This window comes from Clytia hemisphaerica, unplaced genomic scaffold (assembly GCF_902728285.1).
Source record: "Clytia hemisphaerica strain Z4C2 unplaced genomic scaffold, Clytia hemisphaerica genome assembly, whole genome shotgun sequence".
NCBI classification, from domain to species: domain Eukaryota; kingdom Metazoa; phylum Cnidaria; class Hydrozoa; order Leptothecata; family Clytiidae; genus Clytia; species Clytia hemisphaerica.
This window is the reverse complement of record NW_027103836.1, coordinates 489814-511680: the sequence shown is the minus strand read 5'-3', so window position 1 is coordinate 511680 and position 21867 is coordinate 489814. Positions and strand designations below refer to the sequence as shown.

Below are 21867 nucleotides of genomic sequence, written 5' to 3'. Positions count from 1 at the left end.
TTTTATTAAGCATTAGTTTCAAGAAAAGAATAAGACAAACCTTGAGAATGTTTTCCACGAAGAACGGTGGGAGATCTTGATCCATCAAATTATCTGAAATTTAAAAAAAAATAGAAATATTTGTACCAAAACTTTCCATGTAATATCCTGTAACATATATTGAAGCTTTATCATAGAAATGTATTTCATCGAATCTAATTTGTTTACAATCTTTTTCCCTGCGTATTATCGGCTTTTTGATGCTTACTGATTGCGCCAAATAATTTTCTCTGGCGTCCATCAGTAACGGAAATAAAGCCTGGGGTTGAGATTGGTTTATTTTTATCAAAAATGTTCGTCTCCGTAACAAAAAAGGCTAGAGTTCCTTCAACAAAATAACCTCACATCAAAGCCCACTCTTTATGCCCAACAGCAAATTTGAAAGACCGTTAAACAGTCATGCGCACATAAACTTGCGAATGAAGAGGTTTAATTTCCATATTTCTCAGCATGTGTGCGCATCCTAAAGATTTGTTATCACCCCTACATAGATCAGCACTACGAGGTTATATTCTAACTCTCACCGGTTTTTTGTGTACTATATTCAGTTGGAAGGGGGTCGTCCTGCGGTTCTTCTGCCATAGCTGTTAAACAGAAAGAAAACGCAACGAATAAAGATTTTGTTATGATTTCAGTTCTAAATTACTAAAAATTCGTTCCTTCTTTCACAGCAGCAGCTAAAAAAGCTGCCTTTGCCCAAGTATAAGGTTGGTCTACACTTGAAAAAAATCTCAACAAAATGACTAACGGATGATGTATCAAGGTTATAAAAAGATTTATTTAAATAAATGGGTAAGCTATTATCGAAGAACCAGAGATCATTGGAGCATGGGGGGGGGGCTAGATAATAAAATCTTACTTACTTAATTCCACCATTTTTGCTTTCCGTTTCTTTTTTGGTTTTCTGAAAAGGAAAATAACGATTTTTCATTCTATCAAGTTTGATTGGTGCTTTATCTGATTAAAGCAACCGGAATGTTACAAAAAGTAGGTCCAGGAAAAATTCGTTACGTCACTTTGACGTGGTACAACTTGTTGAATTTCCGACCTTTTTTTGAAACTTCAGACACCAAGTGACTCTTTCCAAAACTATATTGTTCCATTAGAAGAATCACAATGTAAAGGAAAAAATAATGAGCTATCAAAACATTTCAACAAAATTGGACAATTTTTGAAGTCTTAAAAGCCTGTCCCAAAGTTTTAGCCTCGTTCTGGTTCTAAAACTCGTGACCACGCCTTTAAAAAACAGTATTTTATGACAATTAAGATGGTATAAGAATCGCTTTGAAAAAATCAAAACCTAAATCCAAAAATGTGTTAAACCGGACTTTAAGTTAACACGCTTCTTTTTTCAAGTGATCATTGAAAGGTTAAGAACAGAAATATTTCAAATTTTTGCTATTATATTGTGTTATTATGAGTCAAAGTGGAAATTTTCTGTCTGGCGGTGTAAATTCACGAAAAAAAATTATTTCTATCAAACGCTGTGAAGCTTTGAAAACGACAGACTCAATTTCTAAATGAACGTACAGTGGATTGTGAAGGAAAGCTACCAAATAAAATTTCAAACTAGAATTCATACCTTGCTTTCTTACGGATCACCAAAGAGTCAGAATCACTTGCCATCGTCGATTGCTGAAAACTTGTTGGAGTGCTACCCATCGTAGTACTGTCCGAACTTTCGGCCCCCGTAAAATTTGAATCGGCTTCCGTAGATTTTGTTTGTTCAGACTCGTCAAGATTCAATGCTGGTGTAGAGACTGTTTTTCGCGCCAAGAAACGTTGTCTTGGATCAGCAGGAGTTGACGCCTCGGTTTTTAAGAGTTGATCAGAGTTATGTCTTTGAATTGAAGCTGGCTTCTTGAAAACGCGCGGGGAGTTAGGTGTGCTCTTTGTTCGCAAGACTTCCATGTGAAGGGTTGAAGGGCGTGTGGTAGGGTGTTGTTCCTTGTTGTCAATAATAACGCCTTCAGACTCAAGGGCGTCACGGAAAGCTTTCTTCATAAAACCTGTGGCACATTTTGTGGAAGATGAAAGAATTTATTATATATAATTCAAAGTCAATCACAGTGATTAAAAGTTGTTGGCAGAAGAAGAGAGATTATTTTCTGACCTTTTTAATTCAAAGTCAATCACAGTGATTATAAAAAGTTCGCAAAAGATTTACGTTACATTTTGACTTGCTATGTAAGGTGTTGACTGACAAAATATCCAATATTTAAATGTAACGAGACTGAGGTATTTGGTCAAAACTTCTCAGTTTTATATATAAACTTGACACAAATCAAGAGTGCAAAGAAGAGTGCAAAGATTTCGAAAACAGCAAAAGACAAAGTCTTACCAGTCTTCATAACTTTGGAAACCATTGCATTGGCAGCTTTCTGTACAAGATTATCTTTCATGTCAGCTAATCGAGTCAAACTGATTTTACTACTAGTCTCGCTTATTCCGCTTAAAGAAGTAACAGTTGACCTGACTTCATCTCCACTTTCATCTTGATCGTCGGGTGGGCGTACATTTTCATCGCTTGCGTTCAACTTGAGTTGGTTGAGACGTTCTTGGACCAGCGTACGCACTTCAATGTGACATTTCTCCACTCGCTGGATGAACTCTTCAAACTCCGTAATGACATCACTCTAATAACACCATAAGAATTTTTTTATGGTATGATAATGAAAGATATGAAAGACATTTCCCTAATCCTTGATTTGGTTTAATGAATAAAGGAATAAGGATAAGGAATTATCTTGAAAATGTTGTCATTTCAAACTTTGAAGCCGTCAAACCGACACAAACTAGTATTTCATACTGGAAAATTTATTACTTTTACTATTACTTTTGTCAAAATATCTTAATTGGATCTAGGTATATTATCTCGTTCTTAAACTTATAATCGTCAGCCATGCAAAATTACTCGAATCTGATTGGTTTAGAGGAGTGCGATTAATCGTTAATTGCACTATTACCACTTTTCGCACTCTTGAATTACATTTTTCGCTTTTCGGATCATGCTTTTTTATGAATTTAGTCCTCATACTTCAAAAATTCGCTTTGTGTACATAAGTTGCATAGCAATTCGAATGTCAAAAATTTTCCCTTTTTCTAAAAAAACTATGATTTATTACTAATGATTATTTACTGACGATTACCTCGGAATTGTATGTTTTGTCGTGCAATTAACGATTAATCACTCGTAACAAAGGAGAAAATACTGTAATTTACTATTTTCTCCTTTGTTACTCGTGATTAATCGTTAATTGCACTCCAAACCATACGATTACTAGTACAAACAATTTTTAAACAATTTTCTAACTTTCCAAAAAAAGGGGGGGGGACTTCTAATGTACATTTGAATGAGTTTAATACCTTTTTATATTTTGATATAATAATGAGAAAGTTGAAACGAAACAGACATCGTTTAATCAAGAGTACTCATTTAATCAAGTAGAGGGCGAGACTTACTATATGTCATTATGAAAATGATGACACACATTATAAATATATAAAAAATACAGAGAAATAAAGCTTCCAGTTTTTGAATTGAAAGTGTACCTTTTCAGTGTTCGCTTGTTCGTCCTCCTTTAGTCTTTGTAAAAACATCATCAAATCCTATTGATAAAAATTGTTCCACACTTTTCAAAATCCCTTCTTCCTGTTGTAGCGATACCTAAAACCAAGTGACGGAAGATGCTAATCAAAAATTAACCCCTGTTTTGTGACATTTTTGATGTCATCCACTATTTTGCTCATAGAATGAGGCCTTCATGTGGCTTACATGTCAAAATACATCCATGGTTAAGCTGAATAATTTATCTACCTGTTGCAAAAAGAACGGAATTTTGTGGCTTACTCTCAACTTGAATATATTAAAGCATGAAGTGTGAGTAGAATATGTGGCTGACAAAAAAGCCACAAAAAAGTAAATTTAGCAACGCAAAAGTATGTACATTTAACACTTTTTGGAAAATTCAGCCTTTCTTCTTTCAAGTCTAGAAGGTCCCATTCAGAGATCACTTTTCAATATCGTGTGGCATTACACTTGAAAAAAAACTAGAATTTTTGAACTGCAGCCACAATTTTGACTCAAATAACAAAAAAAAAATTTTTAAATCATATCTCCACGTTGAGGTCTATTACCCTGTGAAATCTCTATGGCTGACTCAAAAAATATGAAGAGTTATTCCAAAAAGTTGATTTTGAGCATTTTTTACAATGTCACACTATTTTTGATTAGCATCGGAAAAAATATCTTATAACTATGAAGTTGTTGAGTTTTTTCCGAATTTCCGAACGATATATTTGAACTCCCCTTAATAAAAACGTCCCAATAAGTTTAGAAAACTCTGAAGTGATGAAACCTACCTCGGCAATCTTCATCCATTCTTCAAGCTTTCGAAGTTCCAATAAACACTCTTTCACATCCATCAGAACGATTTCGGTTAGAGCACCATTATGATGTAGTACGTAAATGGAGTTTTGCGTGCAACACACATCAAGAATATCTAACAAAAAATTAAATTTAGAATTAAAATTAGATTTCTCTCAAAATGAAGAAGACTAATCAAACCTAATGAAACAGAAATTATCTTTCTTGATAATCTTTTTCATTCAAAAGCATTAAGATAAATCTAATCACAAAAAACACCATCATTCATACACATTTTCAAATACTTTAAGGAAGAAAAAGTGCAAAATCACCTTTTATTTGATCGTTCCAGGCGACAATTGAACCAATGGATGGATCAATCATATAAATACCGAGACTGGACCAAGTCACCAAATAACGATTCCTAAAAACAAAATATTTTCACAGTGAAACTTATTCTGATATAAACACTTAAGGTAAAATAATCCATCAAAGGCAAATATTTGTTTCTTGCTTCATACTGGAAGAAAAGGAACAACATTTTTTTCTTAACCTAAAAGCTTGTTTACAGTTCAAATCCATTTTTAAACAGTCGATTGAGTGATTAATTCCCAATAAAGAGCAACCATCTCACAGTTTTTCAGGAGAATAGCTTTTTGTTATTATTTCAAATATAAAATGCTAGTGAATATACTAGACAAATTTATCTTACATGAGCGGACATAGTTTTGGAAAGTTAAAGCCTTGAGGTGAGTTCCAGACCGTGTTTGATGGATGAAATTTCAATTCTCTGAAGAAAAAAAATAATTAGTTAAAGTTGGTGCAAGAGCTTTAATTGACTGGCTTTGAGTGATTCTGTCCGAAAGAATGCGAAACCTTGAAACAAAATGAAACTTTTAATAAATTTTTGCTTCATTCATTGTAAAGACAAATCGATCTTTAAATTTGGTGCTAAATAACTTTTTTTAAATAATGTTCAGTGGTTCACTAGTTCAATAAGCTATTGAAGTTAGGCTTCATAATAAAAACAGTCAAATTCTTTTAATATCTAACATACTAACCTGCTGGTGACAAGAGGTGTTGGTGGAGTACTAAGTGATTCTTTGAACTGATGAGTTGCCAAGACTTGACCATTGAAATCAACCTTAGATATAATGAGAAGTGTGTCTTTATTATAATATAATTTTCTCAAATTTGTACTTGCGCAGTGGTGCCTAAGCACATGGTAAGATACGTTGAACGATGACAAAGATATTTCATAGAGTTATGAAAAAAGGATTACTTTACATATCTGGGTCTATCCTACAATTGGTAGAAAAAGGTAAACCCATTTTTAATTTACGATTAGGATATTATGATTAAGAGAGATACACTTTGATTATACTGCAGCTTAGTGAAAATATAAAATATATACCTCCCAAAGCCTTGAGCCAGGTCTTGCAGAATAAATAACTGGTTGGTTCTCTGGTCTGGCTTTAAGAAAACAAGTTCCATACAGACCATCTCTAAAAATTAAAAAAATAGGTACTATTACTACGATGGTGTGCAGCAAGTAATTACTAAAAACAGAGTGACTCACAATAAAAAACATTCTATAGCAATCAATTTAATTATAAAATTTACCTTGGTTTTGTACCAATCTGACAAAATTGAGACCTAAAATGAAAGATAATAACAGCTGATTGAAAAATTTTAAATTGTGTGATGCATATTGGAGATGTACAATAAAAAGCAGTTTCTACCTATTCTTTTTCTATTTTACGTGGTTGAATATCTAAATTTTTGGTAAAAGTTTAACTTTGGACGAGAAAGGTGATGACTTTGGACAGGGTGATGACATTTAAAATCAGGAAGGAATATCTAACCTTTCAAGTAAACATAGGATTGCTTTGGTTGTACTTGAAACAACCAATTTACCATTACATACATCCTTGAAAGATAAAAAAACAGAGAAATATATAAATCATTTACTTAAAAAAAGTATTGCAAAAGATAAACCTTAAACATACTGTATTGAAATCAAGATCTTGTAGCAGGATTGATCATAAAGAAGAAGGCAGTTTGAGTTTGAGTTTGAAGATGTGAATGTGCATCAAACTTACCATCTGAACAATTGGGTCACCAGCTTTTCGAATCACTTCCAATTTATGAAATGCCTAAAGAAAGAAACTCCAGCATCTCAATTCTCAATAATATATAATTTAATAACATAATAAGTAACTTATACTGACTAACATTAAGTATTTCAATGTTGAAAAATAGCAATTTAAAATATTTAACTGGAGCTAGTAAATAACCATGTGATAAAAAAAATCACTCTTACTGCAAAACCAACAGCAAAACCCATGATTAGTCCTTTTGAATTACCAACAAAAAGTTTTGAAGAGTATTCATCCCAACACATTGATGTGATAGTTGTCCCGTCAAATTCAATAAATTCTTTGATGATCTAGGATGACAAAACACATTTGGAACATTTCTATACAAAGCTTTTATTAATGACTGACTGGAATGTACGAATGAAATGTATCAAAATATTCCAAAATACAGAAGTCTAAACAAATTGCTCTGATCCTGTCAATTTGAATTTTGTTTCTATTATACTTAAAGTCCTTTGTCACAAATAAAGCAGCAACAGTAATTGATAAAAAAAACACCAATATTTATACCTTGAAATCATAATTCTGAGAGGTTATTTCCCAACAAGTCACATTTCCAGTTCTAGGAAAAATAAATCAATACTATAACCCATGATAAAAATTGCAGCTTACAATAAACATTTTGTAGCCCATCATTTACCTATCAGATCATAAATGACTAAAAAACTTTTAAAATCATAAAAAAAGTTCACTTGCTAAGATCATTTTTTTGCTCATCCTAAGCTTTGACACAATTAGCTTTGACACAATTGATGTGCTAACAACAAAATTTGTATTTAAGAACAAAGTTTGTTAACAATGTAAATTTATCAACCTGTCAGCAGCTGTAATATACTTTTCATCAGGAGAAAAACACAATCCTACTATACCATGAACCTGAAATGAGATTGATAAGAAATAAAAACAAAAAAGATATGGTCATTAGAGGTTCTAAATCTGTAAAATTTTAACTTAGGATATAGAATATCTCAATATTAAAGCGCTAAGCATATTTTTTTGTCTTCAAGACATCAGAAAATGTTAAAATTCGATGAGGAAACCCCACTGCACCTGATCACTTCTAAATACACCAACCAAGAAATGAGGATCCATTTAATAATTAAAAACTAAAAACTTTACCTTATTGCCAAAGAACCGGAGCAGTTCTCCATTACTCCTACCATAAACATAAGTACTACCAGTACTTGCTCCAAAACAAATGTAGCTCTTTGAAGTGGCGAAACAATTGTACTAAAAAGAAAATGGAGGAGATCGATTGTGAAACAGAAATTACAACTTACAGTATAATACTAATTCTTCATACAAAAATTACGGGAAACACATATTTGGACTTTGTACCCTATGCTGCACGCAAAAGCACTTAAGCTAAAGTCCCACAATAGCAGGACAAAAATCAGTCTTTTGAAGTTTGCAAAAAAAAACACCATTTATTCAAATTCAGTATGTGACTAGAGCAGTAAAAAATACAACTTTTCTATTCTTCCTTTTTTTTTGCAAAAGCTCTAGGAATGAAAATAAAGGTATAATGATAATTGAATACTATCCACTGATGATATCCGCAGCGTTATCGTAAAGCTAGAATCGCTTCGCGTCCTCTTCGTTTGAGAAAATGATTGACAGATTGAAGTTTTTCACCCGCGCGGAGCGTCTCGGCTCAATCCTCAGGCCGTGCTAAAAATGGTAGACTGAGCTGCAATAGATCATTTCGATGTAAGTTGTTGGAATGTTTACAAGGCTCTCTTGATCAGTGTAGCTGGAACCTCGATATTCCAGGATTAGAAAAAGCTATACCTGTTATCTTTTTTCTTTAAAGAATCAACAAGCCATCAACATCAATAAATTACACACATTTACTCAGAGAAACTTTTAAAATTATCTGCCATTATGACTTTCTTGGAATGAACCAATCGGGTTATGAATCGGAATTCCTATGGGAGTTCTTTTCCGAAATTTGTAAAATAGCTAAGTCGGCAAAAAAACTTTTCCCGGGGGTTTGAGGGAAAAACAGAACTGCTGTCATTTGTTTTTTATTTAACCAGATATTTGAATTTGGGTTCAAAAATATTTAAATAAATAAGTTAATAGTATTCAATATACTATTTGTATCTATCAGAAAATAAAACACTTACAGAACGACATCGTTTATCACTTGGAATACCCCCGTATTTGGACCATTCTATGGTGGGCGCAAAATAGGGCGGAAACTAAGTAAGACCCTCAGTGCAAGATTGTCGCCTCATCTTTATTCGCCCGCGCGAGAATGCGAGCTAATCATTTTTTTCTCGCGCGCTCAAGGGGAAAAGGAAAGTGATCGATATTCTTTGAAGGAAAAACGTCAGAAACAAACCCAAAGACCAAATAATGTATTTTGTTGTTGAGAATCGATCCTGTGAAGATGAAAAAATTTCTGCTTTGCGTTTTTTTCGGAACGCTGAAAAACTCTAATTTCGATCATCCTTTAAGATAAAGAGGTTGCGAGATTTGGGTTAGTGAGGCAAAAATCGCTAAAAAGCTGGTAAAATCGTAATCCTCAAAAATCGATGTTCCAGCCCCACTGTTGATAGAAAAATCAAAGTATAGCTTTTTTCTCAATTGCTCTGACGACCATCAAAAAATTGTTTTGCTCGCGTTACCACCCGCCCCTGTGAGTTACTGGGCGTGATTAAAAAAAACCTGGGAATGTTTTTGACCGCCCATCCTCCCGCATGAACTTTTTTAACACCCGTTGCGACGCGAACAGAGCATTTTTTTGATGACTGCCGTAGGTATGGGAGAAGTACGACAATTTCAACTTATTACCACCAGAAAGATCGAAATTTGGTCAAAATTGGTCAAATTTGTCCCGGTAACAGTCGTAAAATTCACAAAATTTTCCTCTTTTATCTCCTTTTTAGTCTCGGTAAGGGTCCGAAGGTCGAGCGGCACCCCCTGTCAGCTTGCAACCCTAGCCTAGTAGCCCCCCCCCCCCCCCCCCCGGAAAAATACTTACTTTGATTGAGGTCTTTTTGATGGACTTTTTGACATCAGAATGATTTTTAAAAACAGTCAAAATAAATGAAGAATCCATAGAGAAATAGGCATACTAAGAAATATCAAGTAGCAGCAACCTGGTGGTGCCAAGCAAATTCTTCTATGCAGCACACGAGATCAATTCTGATCAATTTTGGTAAAAGCGTAAAAGATCAGTCAGTTCCGCTAAAGAATCCTGCAAGTGCTATAAATAGATTTTTCTTCCCGATGTTAACCGATTCGGATTAATATCGGTAATTATCCCCGATACCCAACGGCGGGAATCTAAAAATGGTAGAGAAGCTCCGGTGACTAGGAAATATTTTTCTGAAAAGTAATACTGGTACATCCTCTACACTTGAACTTTGTTAGCCGGTACCTGCTGTACAGCCATCTAATCAGAATCTAACAGCAAACAAATTGAAGAATTCTATCAGCATTCATCAATTATTTATCCAAGATCAGGTATGATTCAGTTTCCCACTCAGTCATTGATAACATAACAAAATGATGGCAAAAAAACATCATCCTTTTCAGTCCTTTCTAGGTGGACCCTGCCCTTCCCTTCCACGTTCCCTTCCATCTTGGGGAAAGTTAGTCAGCTTACCAGCTAAAAAGTTTGTTAAAGATTAATGGATGCTCTTTGCTTACAAGCGAAGTAAATTATATAAAGTGCTTGACTTTTTGGCTTTGCTGAATGTGCCCGTCTATTGAGTGACTACTAGCAGCACAAATACTAATCTCTACAATCTATGTAAATCATTTTTCTCTATGCAATAGCTGTGTTGTAAGAGAAAAATCAATTACATGGCATGTATCATTTACAAAAAAATTTATGCTGATAGTAATTAGCTCATTCATTCAATTAGACCGTTGTAATCGCCTACAAGCTACATATTATTTACTTGACTTTTAAAGCAAAGAATCTAGCATGACATCTAAAGGAATTAATGAAAACTAAAATGGTACTTTTTAATACAGTAATTTTTAATTATAATGCACTACTGGCTGGGCATCTTATTATTGTATATGGGCTCTTCTAGAAAAAATTTGATATAGGGGGTGGACGCCAGGAATTTTCAGATAAAAAAAGCACTCGGAAATCCAGTCAATTATTCAAAATGCTTCGGAAATTCCACTCAATTTTTTATTTGAACCGGCTTGCAAATTTCACATAATTTGTCAAAATTTTGAAAAAAAGTATCTGAAATTCCAGATTTTTCTGCCAAAAAATTGATTTTGTATTGGAAATCTTCAATAGATGTATTGGCGAATGCAACAGTCTTTTAAATAACTAATTACTCCACATACATTACTTTCCCTCAGCCAATAAAAACATGATAAATTATCTTGTCTCTAGGTAACTGTTGTGGAGTAATTAGTTATTCAAAAGACCGTAGCCTAAGCCAAAACAGCTATTGCTTTTGTATTGGAAATCCAGGAATTTCAAAAAAACATTTTGCCTCAGAATTTTGCTGTCGTCCACCCCCCTGTAATGGACTTTAACTGGAATTGAGCCCAAGAACAAATTTTAGCTGTTGGTTGTTTGCATGACATTGTTCTCCCAAGAAATGAAATTCCAGAAGGGGGCTATAATTTTTTTGCAATTTTGTAAGAAGTTTGATTTGAGTTGTTTTTTTTCAAGGGGTTGGATGTTCAAGCATTGTCCACCATATGAAATGATAAACAACAGAAAGTGGCAGTATCCTATTCATAGATATGCCATTTCGCTAGCATCGAAGAAGTAAAAAAAGATTTGTGGTGCCAAAGATATTTATTGAATAAGAAATGCATGCAGCAAAGAGGGTGAAATATTGACAACAAGTATTGAGAAGGCGAAATCTTTACTTCAGAAGAATTATTATCCACCTTTGTTTTCCGTATCTTTACTTCAGAAGAATCATTATATATCTTCGTTTTACGTACCGATCATTCCTAAAACCTTGGAAATAATTTTAAACCCTATCCCGAGCAAGGAGATAACGATGAGTGAGACAAGAAGAATAAAGTAACAGATCAGTTTGAAAGGACACTGAGATGCTTTTAAAATTGCATTGGTGAGATTTATAAGCACCTTAAATAAACTTAACCATCATTTAAGGCAACTTTTCAGAAATCGATAGAAAGTGGAGCACCAAATTATTCGTTCCCGCTGTCAAGCATGTTATGTTGGAAAAATCTCCTGTAATCAATTGCATTTTTAAGAACACAAGAGATCAAACATTCCAGTGGAAATGCACTTACAATTGATGAAGTACAAATTTTTGCAAAACGAACAAATCAGAGTAACATTTATGGCCCTAGAGGCACTTTATATAAAAGTCATTGAACTTTCAATTAACATTTAAGACTTGTCATTAGTCATTAATGTTATTGTTTTTATAGCATTTTTACTGTTTTTAACTTATCATTTTGTCTCATTTATACCTGATGACGATGTTAAGACATCAAAATATATTATTGTCATAATCTCATGGTTGATTGAAATTCGATTGACGTTTTTGCTTAGGTTAATTTGTAATTTCCCGCGAACTTGTAATTTCCCTCCTAGCTTTTGTAATTTCCCTTCTAGATTTTGTAATTTCCCGCAAAAGTGAAATTTTCATCGTTTGGAAATTCATCACCTTTTTCGACTTTCTTACTAACTTCAAAGGCTTAAAGTAAATGGAATACTATCCAATTAAAACTCGATTCGCGTTTCTATGACTTTTTTGAGACCTCTTTTTAAATTTTCAGATTGATTTCCAGTGTTAAATTGACGTCTTTCAAAATTGTTAGAATTTCAATCCAAACCATGAGATTAACCAGGAATCCCATGCTTGTTTTCGTGAAATTCTGGATAAATTACCCTCGGTCAAATTTCGAAATGTTTTAAATTTCCCTCGTTGCACTCGGGAAATTTCAAAAAATTTCAAAATTGACCTCGGGAAATTTATCCCGAATTTCCCTTATAACCATGAGATTACTAGTACAAATTAAATTTTAATCAAAGCACCAAAATTTCTTCAAAGGTTCACAATATTTTTTACCAAAGAGATTGAAATGATATAAATAAGCTTGTTTAATTCCAAATGTTTGAAGAAATTTTTAGAAGTTCCAATTGTTATTTTGAAATATTCAAGGGGGTAAGATAGACATTTTGACAACCACTGCTTTTTTGCTTTAATTTAGAATCTTCGTTATCTTTCTAGCAAACATAAATTTTGCTTTTTTACCAATTTCATTTTGCTTCTGAATTGGAAGTTTTCTTCTTCACTTTCTTTGAAGTGTTGGTGCAGGTATTTGAGATTGAGTTGTTGTCATATGTCTATGTGTCTGAAAGAAATTTACCATGTTGTCTCCTCCAAAATTCTTTTGTCTTTTCATTTCTAAATTGACTTGATTATAAAAAACACAACTTTTTTCCAAGAAAACTTTCAATATTTGGGTCGAACTTATTTTTTATTTTGAAAGCTAATTGAAGGGAGTCTGCATATCAATGATTTTTCCAATGACCTTTTCAAGTTTCATTATATTGAATAAATATTCTCTTTTAAAAGATGGAACAATCAGAATCAGCATCAGCATTTCATAATGTAGACCTTGGTGACCCAGTATCAGATGAAGAAACCAGTATGTCTTTTTTTTTAGCTGTACTTCTCCATGAGCTTTAGTTATTATTGAAGCAATATAGATTCGTCTTTGAATTTCCAAATAAAGATTAGCTGAATATAAAGGCGAAAACAAAACATACATTTGAAGACCTTTGTCATTTTAGATCCAATCATTAAGAAAGCGATGAATAATATTGCAATGTCCAGTGAAGCGATTTCATTATACAAGTCTGCTGTCAAGGTAAAGTTATAATGTCTTAATCTTTTTTTATGTGAGCATTTTAAGCGTTATATCTAAAATCATTGCTATTTAAATGGTTATTTTTAACGGTTACTTAAGTCTAAATATTTTTCACACAATATTATAGGAACTAGAAGATGCGAAGATACTTGCTCCTAGAAAACCAATGACTAAACTTGAACAGGACTTTTTGACATTGGCCAGCTATGACATCTGCTCTGGTACTTTCTTTTCTTTGGCTGTTAAGCTTGCTAGTGGGAAAACCTGTGTTTACTATTTTGAATCCGGAAATTTTCATGGTTTTATGGATGACGTGGGCTTGATAAAACTGCAAAAAAATCTTCGGGGAGATCCACATACCGATATGCTGCTATTCAGCCCAAGATATAATATTGAAGCGCAAAAGAAACATGAGTATGTTCCAAAACAAAAGATCAAAAGGTATAGTTTAAGCCTCGTATGTTATCAAGTAGATAGCTGAGTATTTTAGTCCTTAATCCTGCTTAATCTTGTTGTTTTTCAAATTAAGCCTATTGGTTATTGCTTCTCCAATCTGAATTATCAAATACTATCAACTAGAATTTCTTAGTTTATCAAGTCCTGAATCATTAGCCCGCGGTTGATAGTTGATATTAAAGCTATTCTTTTTACTTTACCCATTTAGACATTGACGTAAACATCTCACTTGATACTTGACATGACATTACTGATAACAAACAGGACATGACGAGAGTGGAAAATGTATGTACAACCTATGACGCTTCTTAATTACATTTGCACTGATAAACTAACTTCGTTTTGAACTTGTTTTTCCTTTACGATTATCTTAAGATCATCCCAGGTATGATGCGTTCAAAAGAAAAGTCTACGATGATAAAGATTCAATTGACCAATGTCTGAAAGTTTTGGCTGACAGCCTCTGGCAACAAGATGGCATCAAGATGCTTGGAGTCTTTGCTCTTTGCCTGAGAAAAGAACAGAAATGGAGAGACGTTCGTGATGAAAAAGATCGAAGTTCACAAAGGTTTCTTACGATGAGGATTATTATGTTGAAAACAAAACACTTTTTGAATTCTTTTTCGTCAATGTTTACCCGATGAGTGTGAAAGATATTATTGTTAACTTACCCCTCATATTTCATATTTGATTAATTGTACTATAAGCCTTTGTTTGCAAGTGCGATATTCTCTATTTCATTGATAATCATTGATAATCATTAACAGGGATACAAGATTATAAGTTCCATTAAGCTAATCACACGATTCATAATATTCGTTGCACCTACGCTTTGTTTAGGTATTGCTTCAGCTTCCCGAAAGAACATCAATCTGAACTTGAGTCCTCATTGACAGACTTTAGACCTTCCTTCAACCATAAACTGATATGGAATGACATTGAGACTCCAAGCATCAGTCAACAATTTGCTGTCGTGAACTCTCTGCCCAACTTCCATTATTATTCTTGGGATGGGAAACCTGTCAAAGTGGTTCGATATCAGGATCGCTTACCATCTGCATCCAAACCAAAATCACCAAGAAATATAATTATCAAGGCGTTTGAAAATGCAGACTGCGCTGGTTATGTCATTTCGTCAACATTATCACATATCACTGGTCACCCCACTGATTTACCGCATGTTATCTCTCAAACAAGCAAGAGAAGAAAGGTTTTTAATTCAGAATTAGTTTTTTACTGATTTCTCATATTGATTTTTGCTGTAGTTATGTAACAACTGATTTAAAAGAATGATCCTATTTTAATAATAATAATAATAATCGCACATTTTGGAGTACACTTGGCGATGAATCAAGAGTAACGAGGAGAATTTCTTCAGGTTCGTTAATTTGTGTGCGAGTTTATTGATATCTCTAACCATCAATTTCATTTAGGTAACCAAATCTTTCCTGGAGAATAATGAAAACTCACGAGAAGGATCCACTCGACAAGTAATGATTTTAATTTTCCTAAATCAGACTCTCGCTGTAAAATGCTTCTGTTTCGAAGCTAACTATGTTTGTGCTAGAAAAAGTCGATCATTTACAAGATTGATAAAGCACTTTTTTCATTAATTTTTTAGGAAGCACATTCAAGTCATGCTCATTTAGAGGATTCTTCAGTTGATTCCTCCGATCAAATGGAAGTACGTCATTTGAATTCTTTTGATGTTTTGGGGAGTTGCGTTGGAGTGTTGAGTTTGTCGGTTCACTTAAGTTTAACGCTATGTTTTAATTGAAAATCATTTGTTACTCTCAGAGCCAAACGTTTGAAGATGGATGGAATGAAAATGAAGATACTGAAATAGCACATACACCTACCAAAGAAGAAAATTTTGTATGATCTTTTGTTTTACCGAAGTTATGAGTAATAATGTCCTTTTTAGCATTACTTAGTTCAAATTTTTCAATTCTGTTCGTTAAGGAAAATGTAATCTCTTCATCACAATTTTTTAATTGTCTTACTTTGTTTTTAGCTCCAGCTCGAACAAGCATCACCCCGTGTAACTTCTCTCTTCAAATTTTATTGCTCGGAATTGATTAATCGTGGATCCATTTTCTGGAGAGTTCTTACAGATCGTCAGCAAGTTGTTTGCATGAACGCTTTTCATGAAAAAACCGGAAACTTCTTGGTAAAAATGTCTTCTTTTGAATTTCTGTCGCTTTTTTGTGATATTTATTCATGAAAAGTTTGATATGTGGAATCTGCACTTATTAGTTATATCTATTTTTCGATGCCAGATTTACTACGCAACAACCTGGTAAACCTGGAATACAAGCCTTTTGAACCGACTTGTTGACAAAACCTTTCGCAATGCCCTTTTAGCCATAGCCCCAAAGAAGATTTTTCCGTATTCACATCGAGTAGAGATATAAGTCGAAACTGGTCAAGTGTGAATCTTTGTTCTTCGTAAACACCTTCTGCCGCTGTCCATCGTTTTGGGAGGACTTTTTCTTTCCAAGTCATGTGCAAAAGAAGGAAGAGTTTGTTTAAGAAGGCGGGGGTAATGTTTGTAGTTATTTGTATAATCACTTTGTCTCTTTCTAGCCCAAAGAATTTGTTCACGTCACCTTTACAAATTTCGACGACGGGTCACTGCACATGTCATGCACCTGTCAAACATCCACGCTGACAACAGGTTTTTCTGTTGGCAAGAAGTCTACTTCAAAAGTCTGCCTCCATAAAAGACTTATCAAAAGTATAAACAACTCCGATGACAAAATCATTGACGATGCAATAGTGGCAGAAGGCAAAACTCGAGTCGAAGATAAAGTTGTTATGCTGCGTAGTAAATCTGGCATCGAAAAATACTCCGTTGTAGGTTCTGATGGTTCGGTGTCCTTCGTTCACGTAACTGCTAATCTTGGTCGTCTGATGGTCAGTTGTCAATCAGGATCGTGTAACTTTGGCCAAGGTGGTAAAAGTCGGAAGCTTTCGTCTCTTTCATCTCCCGAATGCGGATGTGTTCATTTAAAGGAATTCAGACGCTTTCGAGAGATTCCTGCTGATGAACCAGACGATGAATTAAAAGACTTCACAGAATTTGTTATCCCGACAGAAAAAGTGAGTAGTTCAATACACAGGTTGCAAAAAATAAATTTTGAAGTCAAATCACGCTTTTACTCGAAACTTTTATGAACTTTACTACATGACCTTTATTTCTGATTGGTTTGAATTTAATGAGACTAATAAAGTTATCAGGGGTTATCAGGCCGTGGCAAATTGATTTTGTTTTTCAGTAACCTGAAAAGAGTTGAACGTTTTCATTGGGATAATGGGCTACTAAGGTTGATTGTTTTTCATATTATTTTTTCAATAAATTTCTTGTTTCTTATCATAAAGTTGGAAGAAGTATTCGATGTCGAAAGTGGTTTATGGACCTTCCACAAAAATTCGCCGAGCAAAATAAATGTCAGCTCTGACAGCACGTGTGAAACATTGAAAAAGAATTTCAAAGCAAGAATAATTCCTGAAACTGGCTCCTTGTATCAGTCCAACTCAGAAAAGTGTTCGTGTGGGGTAGGTAATAGTTTTTAAGCGTATATGCTTCTTGTATGATTGCCATTTAGCGTGTAGAAACACTTAGATCGCTGAATTTTCTGGTTCTCGTTATGAAATCAATTTCAAATCATTGCTCATAGAATTATTGGCAAAAGAAGAAGCGTACTTCCACGTTATACTCGATGATGAGTGCATGTGACATCGAGGTCATCGAAAAATACTGCGTTTGTGGTAAACGAGAAGAATGGGATGGTGCTGAGCACTCTATATATCGGTCAACGCGTTCCACGTGTGCTGGGTATGAGCTAGGTATGAACTTTTTGGTTAAAGGCGTCATTAAACGGTCTTGTACTAATGTGCTTAATTGTGATGTATTAAACACGATTTTATAGAAGATGTATCTTTCATTATCGGTTTTATGGTTCCCTAAATGTTTACTCCCTTTTCTTTAGGTTGGCAGTTCGTAAACACTGTGCTTGATAGTGGAACATTCAGTGGTTTTATTTCAAAAATGACATACAATTACGAGCTTTCATCCTCTCCACGTCCGTTCATGTCGCTTCAAACGTTCATCAAGTGGTTTTTTGGATGGGCTTCTGCAATGAACATTGATTTTCGGATGGGTTGTAAAGGCTGCGGTGAGAATCCCAAGGTAAAGATCCAAAACTATCTGTTTTTTGTAGTTTAGATACGCTGCACAAATAATATAACCAAAAGTGTTGCCCTCAAAATTATGTGGAAATTTACTGTAACCTAACTTCTGATTCACAATTTCTTTATTTCTTAGGTATTGGCATGTGACGGAACCAAAATTGGTACTAACTTTAAAAACGTGTTTGTCACTCCGATTGAGAAGCCAAGTTATGACCACCCATCCCACGGAGACTCTTGGTACTATGGATCTATGGATCGCTGCCCGTTGAAAAACCAGTTAGCAAGAACAGCATTTGCCGAATTAGTTGATCAGGATACGACTGAGCACTTGGAGGCCATCCCTGACGAGTTAAAACCTTTTGCTTCTCAAAGAAATGAAACAGATGTTGACCATCTTAAAAAGGCTTACTCCAATGTTTACAAACAACTGTCAAGAACGTCTTCCGTCGACACAATTATACCTTTTGAGATTGTCGAGTTTTGTCTGCAAGCCTCAGAGTTTGCACTTCTTGGGCTTTCATCGTTATCGAAAGTGCATGAGCTCATTTCGTTGTTTACTTCATATAACATGGAGATTGCTACTTTAATCAGGAGCTCCTTGACCGTCCACAAGTCTCCCACAAGAGATATTTTTGACATGATACGTTACTGCTGCAACAAATGTAAAGAAGTTCACGCACATGACGTAAAACCTGAAGGTGCAAATCCTATTTCTGGTACATACAACCCTCCACGCGATGGTAGGGCTTACTATTTTAGCAACCATGGACAACAGATCCGGAAAATAAGATCTTTCCCAATTGATAAGCGGAATCAGGCATCAAAACCATCAACTGAATGCAGTAAGAAATTTCCTGTTGTCAGCAAAACTGGCACAAGCTATCTGTTTGCCTGGTTCTGCCCCTTACATGGCCATTGCTATGGTTACCACGTTATCCCCTTCTCTGAAGGCCGCAAAGACCCATTTTCTTCTCTTTATATGTTTTGTGAACTTCCGCCAGATGTTGTTTTGTATGACTTTGGATGTCAACTGGACGAGTACTGTCGCAATCGTGAATCTGGCTTCTTTTGTTGCACTCGTTTTTTCCATGACATTTTTCACGGTTATAATCACGTTTGCGGTTCCACCTTTCGATGTGACCGTTTGAATGGATTCCACGTAATGAACACGTCAATCTGTGAACAATTCAACTCCTTTTTACAATGCATCAAACGCTCCGCCAAACTCATGTCGCAAACTCATTTTAATTTTTATTTGCAGTTTTTTATTCATGTTTGGAACATGAAAAAGCAAACCTCGTTTGAAGCAAAAATTAACATCGCTGATTGTTGTGAAGAATAAACACATTGATTTTGAACTTTCATTTTAACATTGAATTGAACCATCTGGTATGATAAATGTACTTACACGTTCTGTTTCTTAAGAACGCGAGGCTTCGCTGGCCAAATTATTAAGAGCAAGTTAAAAGAATATTTTGAATACGATTTTTGAAGGCTATATAAACTTTACTTAAACTTTATTTTTTGCTATAATAATTTAACTTAATTTATAGAAGTGTATTTCTCAGATCTATTGACCTCTATGAAACAATCTTACAGTACATCTTTACAATTTATAGATTATAGAGTTTTTACAGTTAGGGTAGGCACACACTGGGCCTCTAACCCGCTCTTCTTATAATCATGTTGTTTCCGTCGTAAATTTCTTTAAATAGAGTTTAGTCCTAGGACTTACCTCTCACTTTCCATATATGACTCTTGTCTTTTTATTTCGCTGTTTTTTCTTTTGCTTTATGATGCCATTGTTTTATTATCTCGCGTTCTTTCCTTGAAAAATCGTCTGATACTCTGAAATCATCTTTATCTAGTTTGTGGGCTGTTGCAAGGATTCTAATCCTTTCCTCTTCACTCTCGAGACTAACTTTTAATGGTCTCCATCGTTCATTTGTATACATTTCATCTTTACGAGCACCTATGCGTTTTACCTTGATTATCGTCACATCGAAACCCATTTGTTGTTTCAGCATTCTTTCTATAAAATCTTTGTCGTCAACTCGTTGCTCTTCTTCATTTTCGTTCTTGTTTTCACCTAAATCATGCATCATGATATTGTACTTGGTTGATTTGAGCCAACGCTCCTCTTCGTTCACTGATTTGATGAAACTTTTTATGGTCACCTCTTCTTTTTGTAGATCTTCTTTGGTGACTTCTGCATATGATTGTTTTTTTGTTTCTGTATTGTCGAGCTGTGTTTCAGATCGTTTGTTGTTCCGTTCTTTGTTGACGTCTTTTTTATTCATTAGCTTATCGACTTTTCTTTCTAGAGAGGTTATTCTCTCGTGGAAACCTAATTTCAATCCATGATGTTCATCTTTATCTGCTTTTTTCGTTGTAATGTTACTACGAACCTTTTATCTGCTTGTTTTAATCCTCTCAAGTAAGAGTGGCTTTATTGTAACACAATTTCCACATTCGAGGCGCCGGCTTTTATATTGCAGACAAAGCTGAATCTGATAGGCCGGTAGCTCAGAGCAAGCATAATGGACAAGTCTATCACATCTCCTACATTGTAAGGTGTCGTTATCTGCTATGATGGTGTTTGTTAAACAGTTATTGGGTGTGCAATATCCATATAATTTTATTGAATTTCCTTGTTAGAATTTTCGTTGATTTCCGCCATATTATTGCATTTGCAGGATCGTGGCAGCACGATTTGACACCGTAGGAAAACTCTTTTAAGGAGAGAGATTCATCAAAAAGCATTTTCATTCGTTACATTTTAAACTTCGTTGATTTCTAATACGCTATTATATTTTTCGTTTTGAAACTTACTTGTAACCTTTGAGAACAGCTATTGGAAGCATTACTTGAACTTACTTAAATTTATTTTGTAAACAATAGTATTTTTCTAATTGCTTAGAAAATGAAATAAAACCATATCGGATTCGAGATAATCCTTGGAATCACGTTGTTATAGATTTGTAAACCAACTGTTTTGTTTTTCTGTCTGTCCTGGGATTAAATAGACATGCAAATTTATTTTGAACTCCTGCTGTTCTTAAAAACTTAAAAGCGTTATTTTACAGGTCGGAAATTTGGAAATTTTGTTTTGAGGACTGAATTCGATGAAATAAGACATTATAAGATTGTACTCTAATACTAGACAGCTATAAATACAAATTGGAAGAAAGAAAGCCGTAAAGATGAAAATTTTGTTTTGATGAGGACTGAATTCGATGAAATAAGACATTATAAGATTTTACTCTATATACTCGACGGCTATAATAACAAATTCGAGGAAAGAAAGCCGTAAAGATGAAAATTTTGTTTTGAGGACTGAATTCGATGAAATAAGACATTATAAGATTGTACTCTAATACTAGACAGCTATAATAACAAATTCGAGGAAAGAAAGCCGTAAAGATGAAAATTTTGTTTTGAGGACTGAATTCGATGAAATAAGACATTATAAGATTGTACTCTATATACTCGACGGCTATAATAACAAATTCGAGGAAAGAAAGCCGTAAAGATGAAAATTTTGTTTTGAGGACTTAATTCGATGAAATAAGACATTATAAGATTGTACTCTATATACTCGACGGCTATAAATACAAATTCGAGGAAAGAAAGCCGTAAAGATGAAAATTTTGTTTTGAGGACTGAATTCGATGAAATAAGACATTATAAGATTGTACTCTAATACTAGACAGCTATAATAACAAATTCGAGGAAAGAAAGCCGTAAAGATGAAAATTTTGTTTTGAGGACTGAATTCGATGAAACAAGACTTTATAAGATTGTACTCTA

General features: G+C 34.2%; 4 protein-coding genes across 4 annotated transcripts in view; 2 read left to right on the top strand and 2 right to left on the bottom strand.

Moving 5' to 3' along the window:
• Positions 1–9744, bottom strand: part of LOC136807106 (uncharacterized) — a 43228-nt gene extending 33484 nt beyond the window's left edge. The window contains exons 1-19 of the mRNA XM_067063671.1: positions 9554–9744; positions 7684–7794; positions 7379–7440; positions 7075–7126; positions 6729–6854; positions 6508–6561; positions 6271–6335; positions 6029–6061; positions 5820–5910; positions 5467–5549; positions 5118–5195; positions 4738–4829; positions 4402–4541; positions 3592–3706; positions 2381–2675; positions 1622–2048; positions 903–943; positions 564–623; positions 41–93 (exon numbers count right to left, since the gene is read on the bottom strand). Coding sequence (XP_066919772.1) covers positions 41–93; positions 564–623; positions 903–943; positions 1622–2048; positions 2381–2675; positions 3592–3642 — 927 coding nt within the window. The 5' untranslated portion in view covers positions 3643–3706; positions 4402–4541; positions 4738–4829; ... (9 more) ...; positions 7684–7794; positions 9554–9744. The remainder of the gene's footprint in view (positions 1–40; positions 94–563; positions 624–902; positions 944–1621; positions 2049–2380; positions 2676–3591; positions 3707–4401; positions 4542–4737; positions 4830–5117; positions 5196–5466; positions 5550–5819; positions 5911–6028; positions 6062–6270; positions 6336–6507; positions 6562–6728; positions 6855–7074; positions 7127–7378; positions 7441–7683; positions 7795–9553) is intronic.
• Positions 1–21867, top strand: part of LOC136807112 (lysophospholipase D GDPD1-like) — a 186601-nt gene that overhangs the window by 19411 nt on the left and 145323 nt on the right. The gene's annotated exons all lie outside the window — the stretch shown is intronic.
• Positions 3818–9967, bottom strand: LOC136807075 (BLOC-2 complex member HPS5-like). The gene is made up of 14 exons (XM_067063643.1): positions 9953–9967; positions 7684–7794; positions 7379–7440; positions 7075–7126; positions 6729–6854; positions 6508–6561; positions 6271–6335; positions 6029–6061; positions 5820–5910; positions 5467–5549; positions 5118–5195; positions 4738–4829; positions 4402–4541; positions 3818–3856 (listed from the first exon to the last, which is right to left on the bottom strand). Exons 1-14 carry the CDS (start codon positions 9965–9967, stop codon positions 3818–3820), a joined length of 1041 nt encoding a protein of 346 aa, XP_066919744.1.
• LOC136807074 (uncharacterized) lies at positions 12989–19399 on the top strand. Its single transcript, XM_067063641.1, has 14 exons — positions 12989–13185; positions 13331–13407; positions 13535–13848; positions 14239–14431; positions 14704–15073; positions 15297–15353; positions 15485–15547; positions 15661–15738; positions 15878–16033; positions 16450–16965; positions 17245–17421; positions 17544–17712; positions 17856–18055; positions 18191–19399. The coding sequence occupies exons 3-14, from the start codon at positions 13818–13820 to the stop codon at positions 19397–19399; spliced, it is 3219 nt and encodes a 1072-aa protein (XP_066919742.1). The 5' UTR covers positions 12989–13185; positions 13331–13407; positions 13535–13817.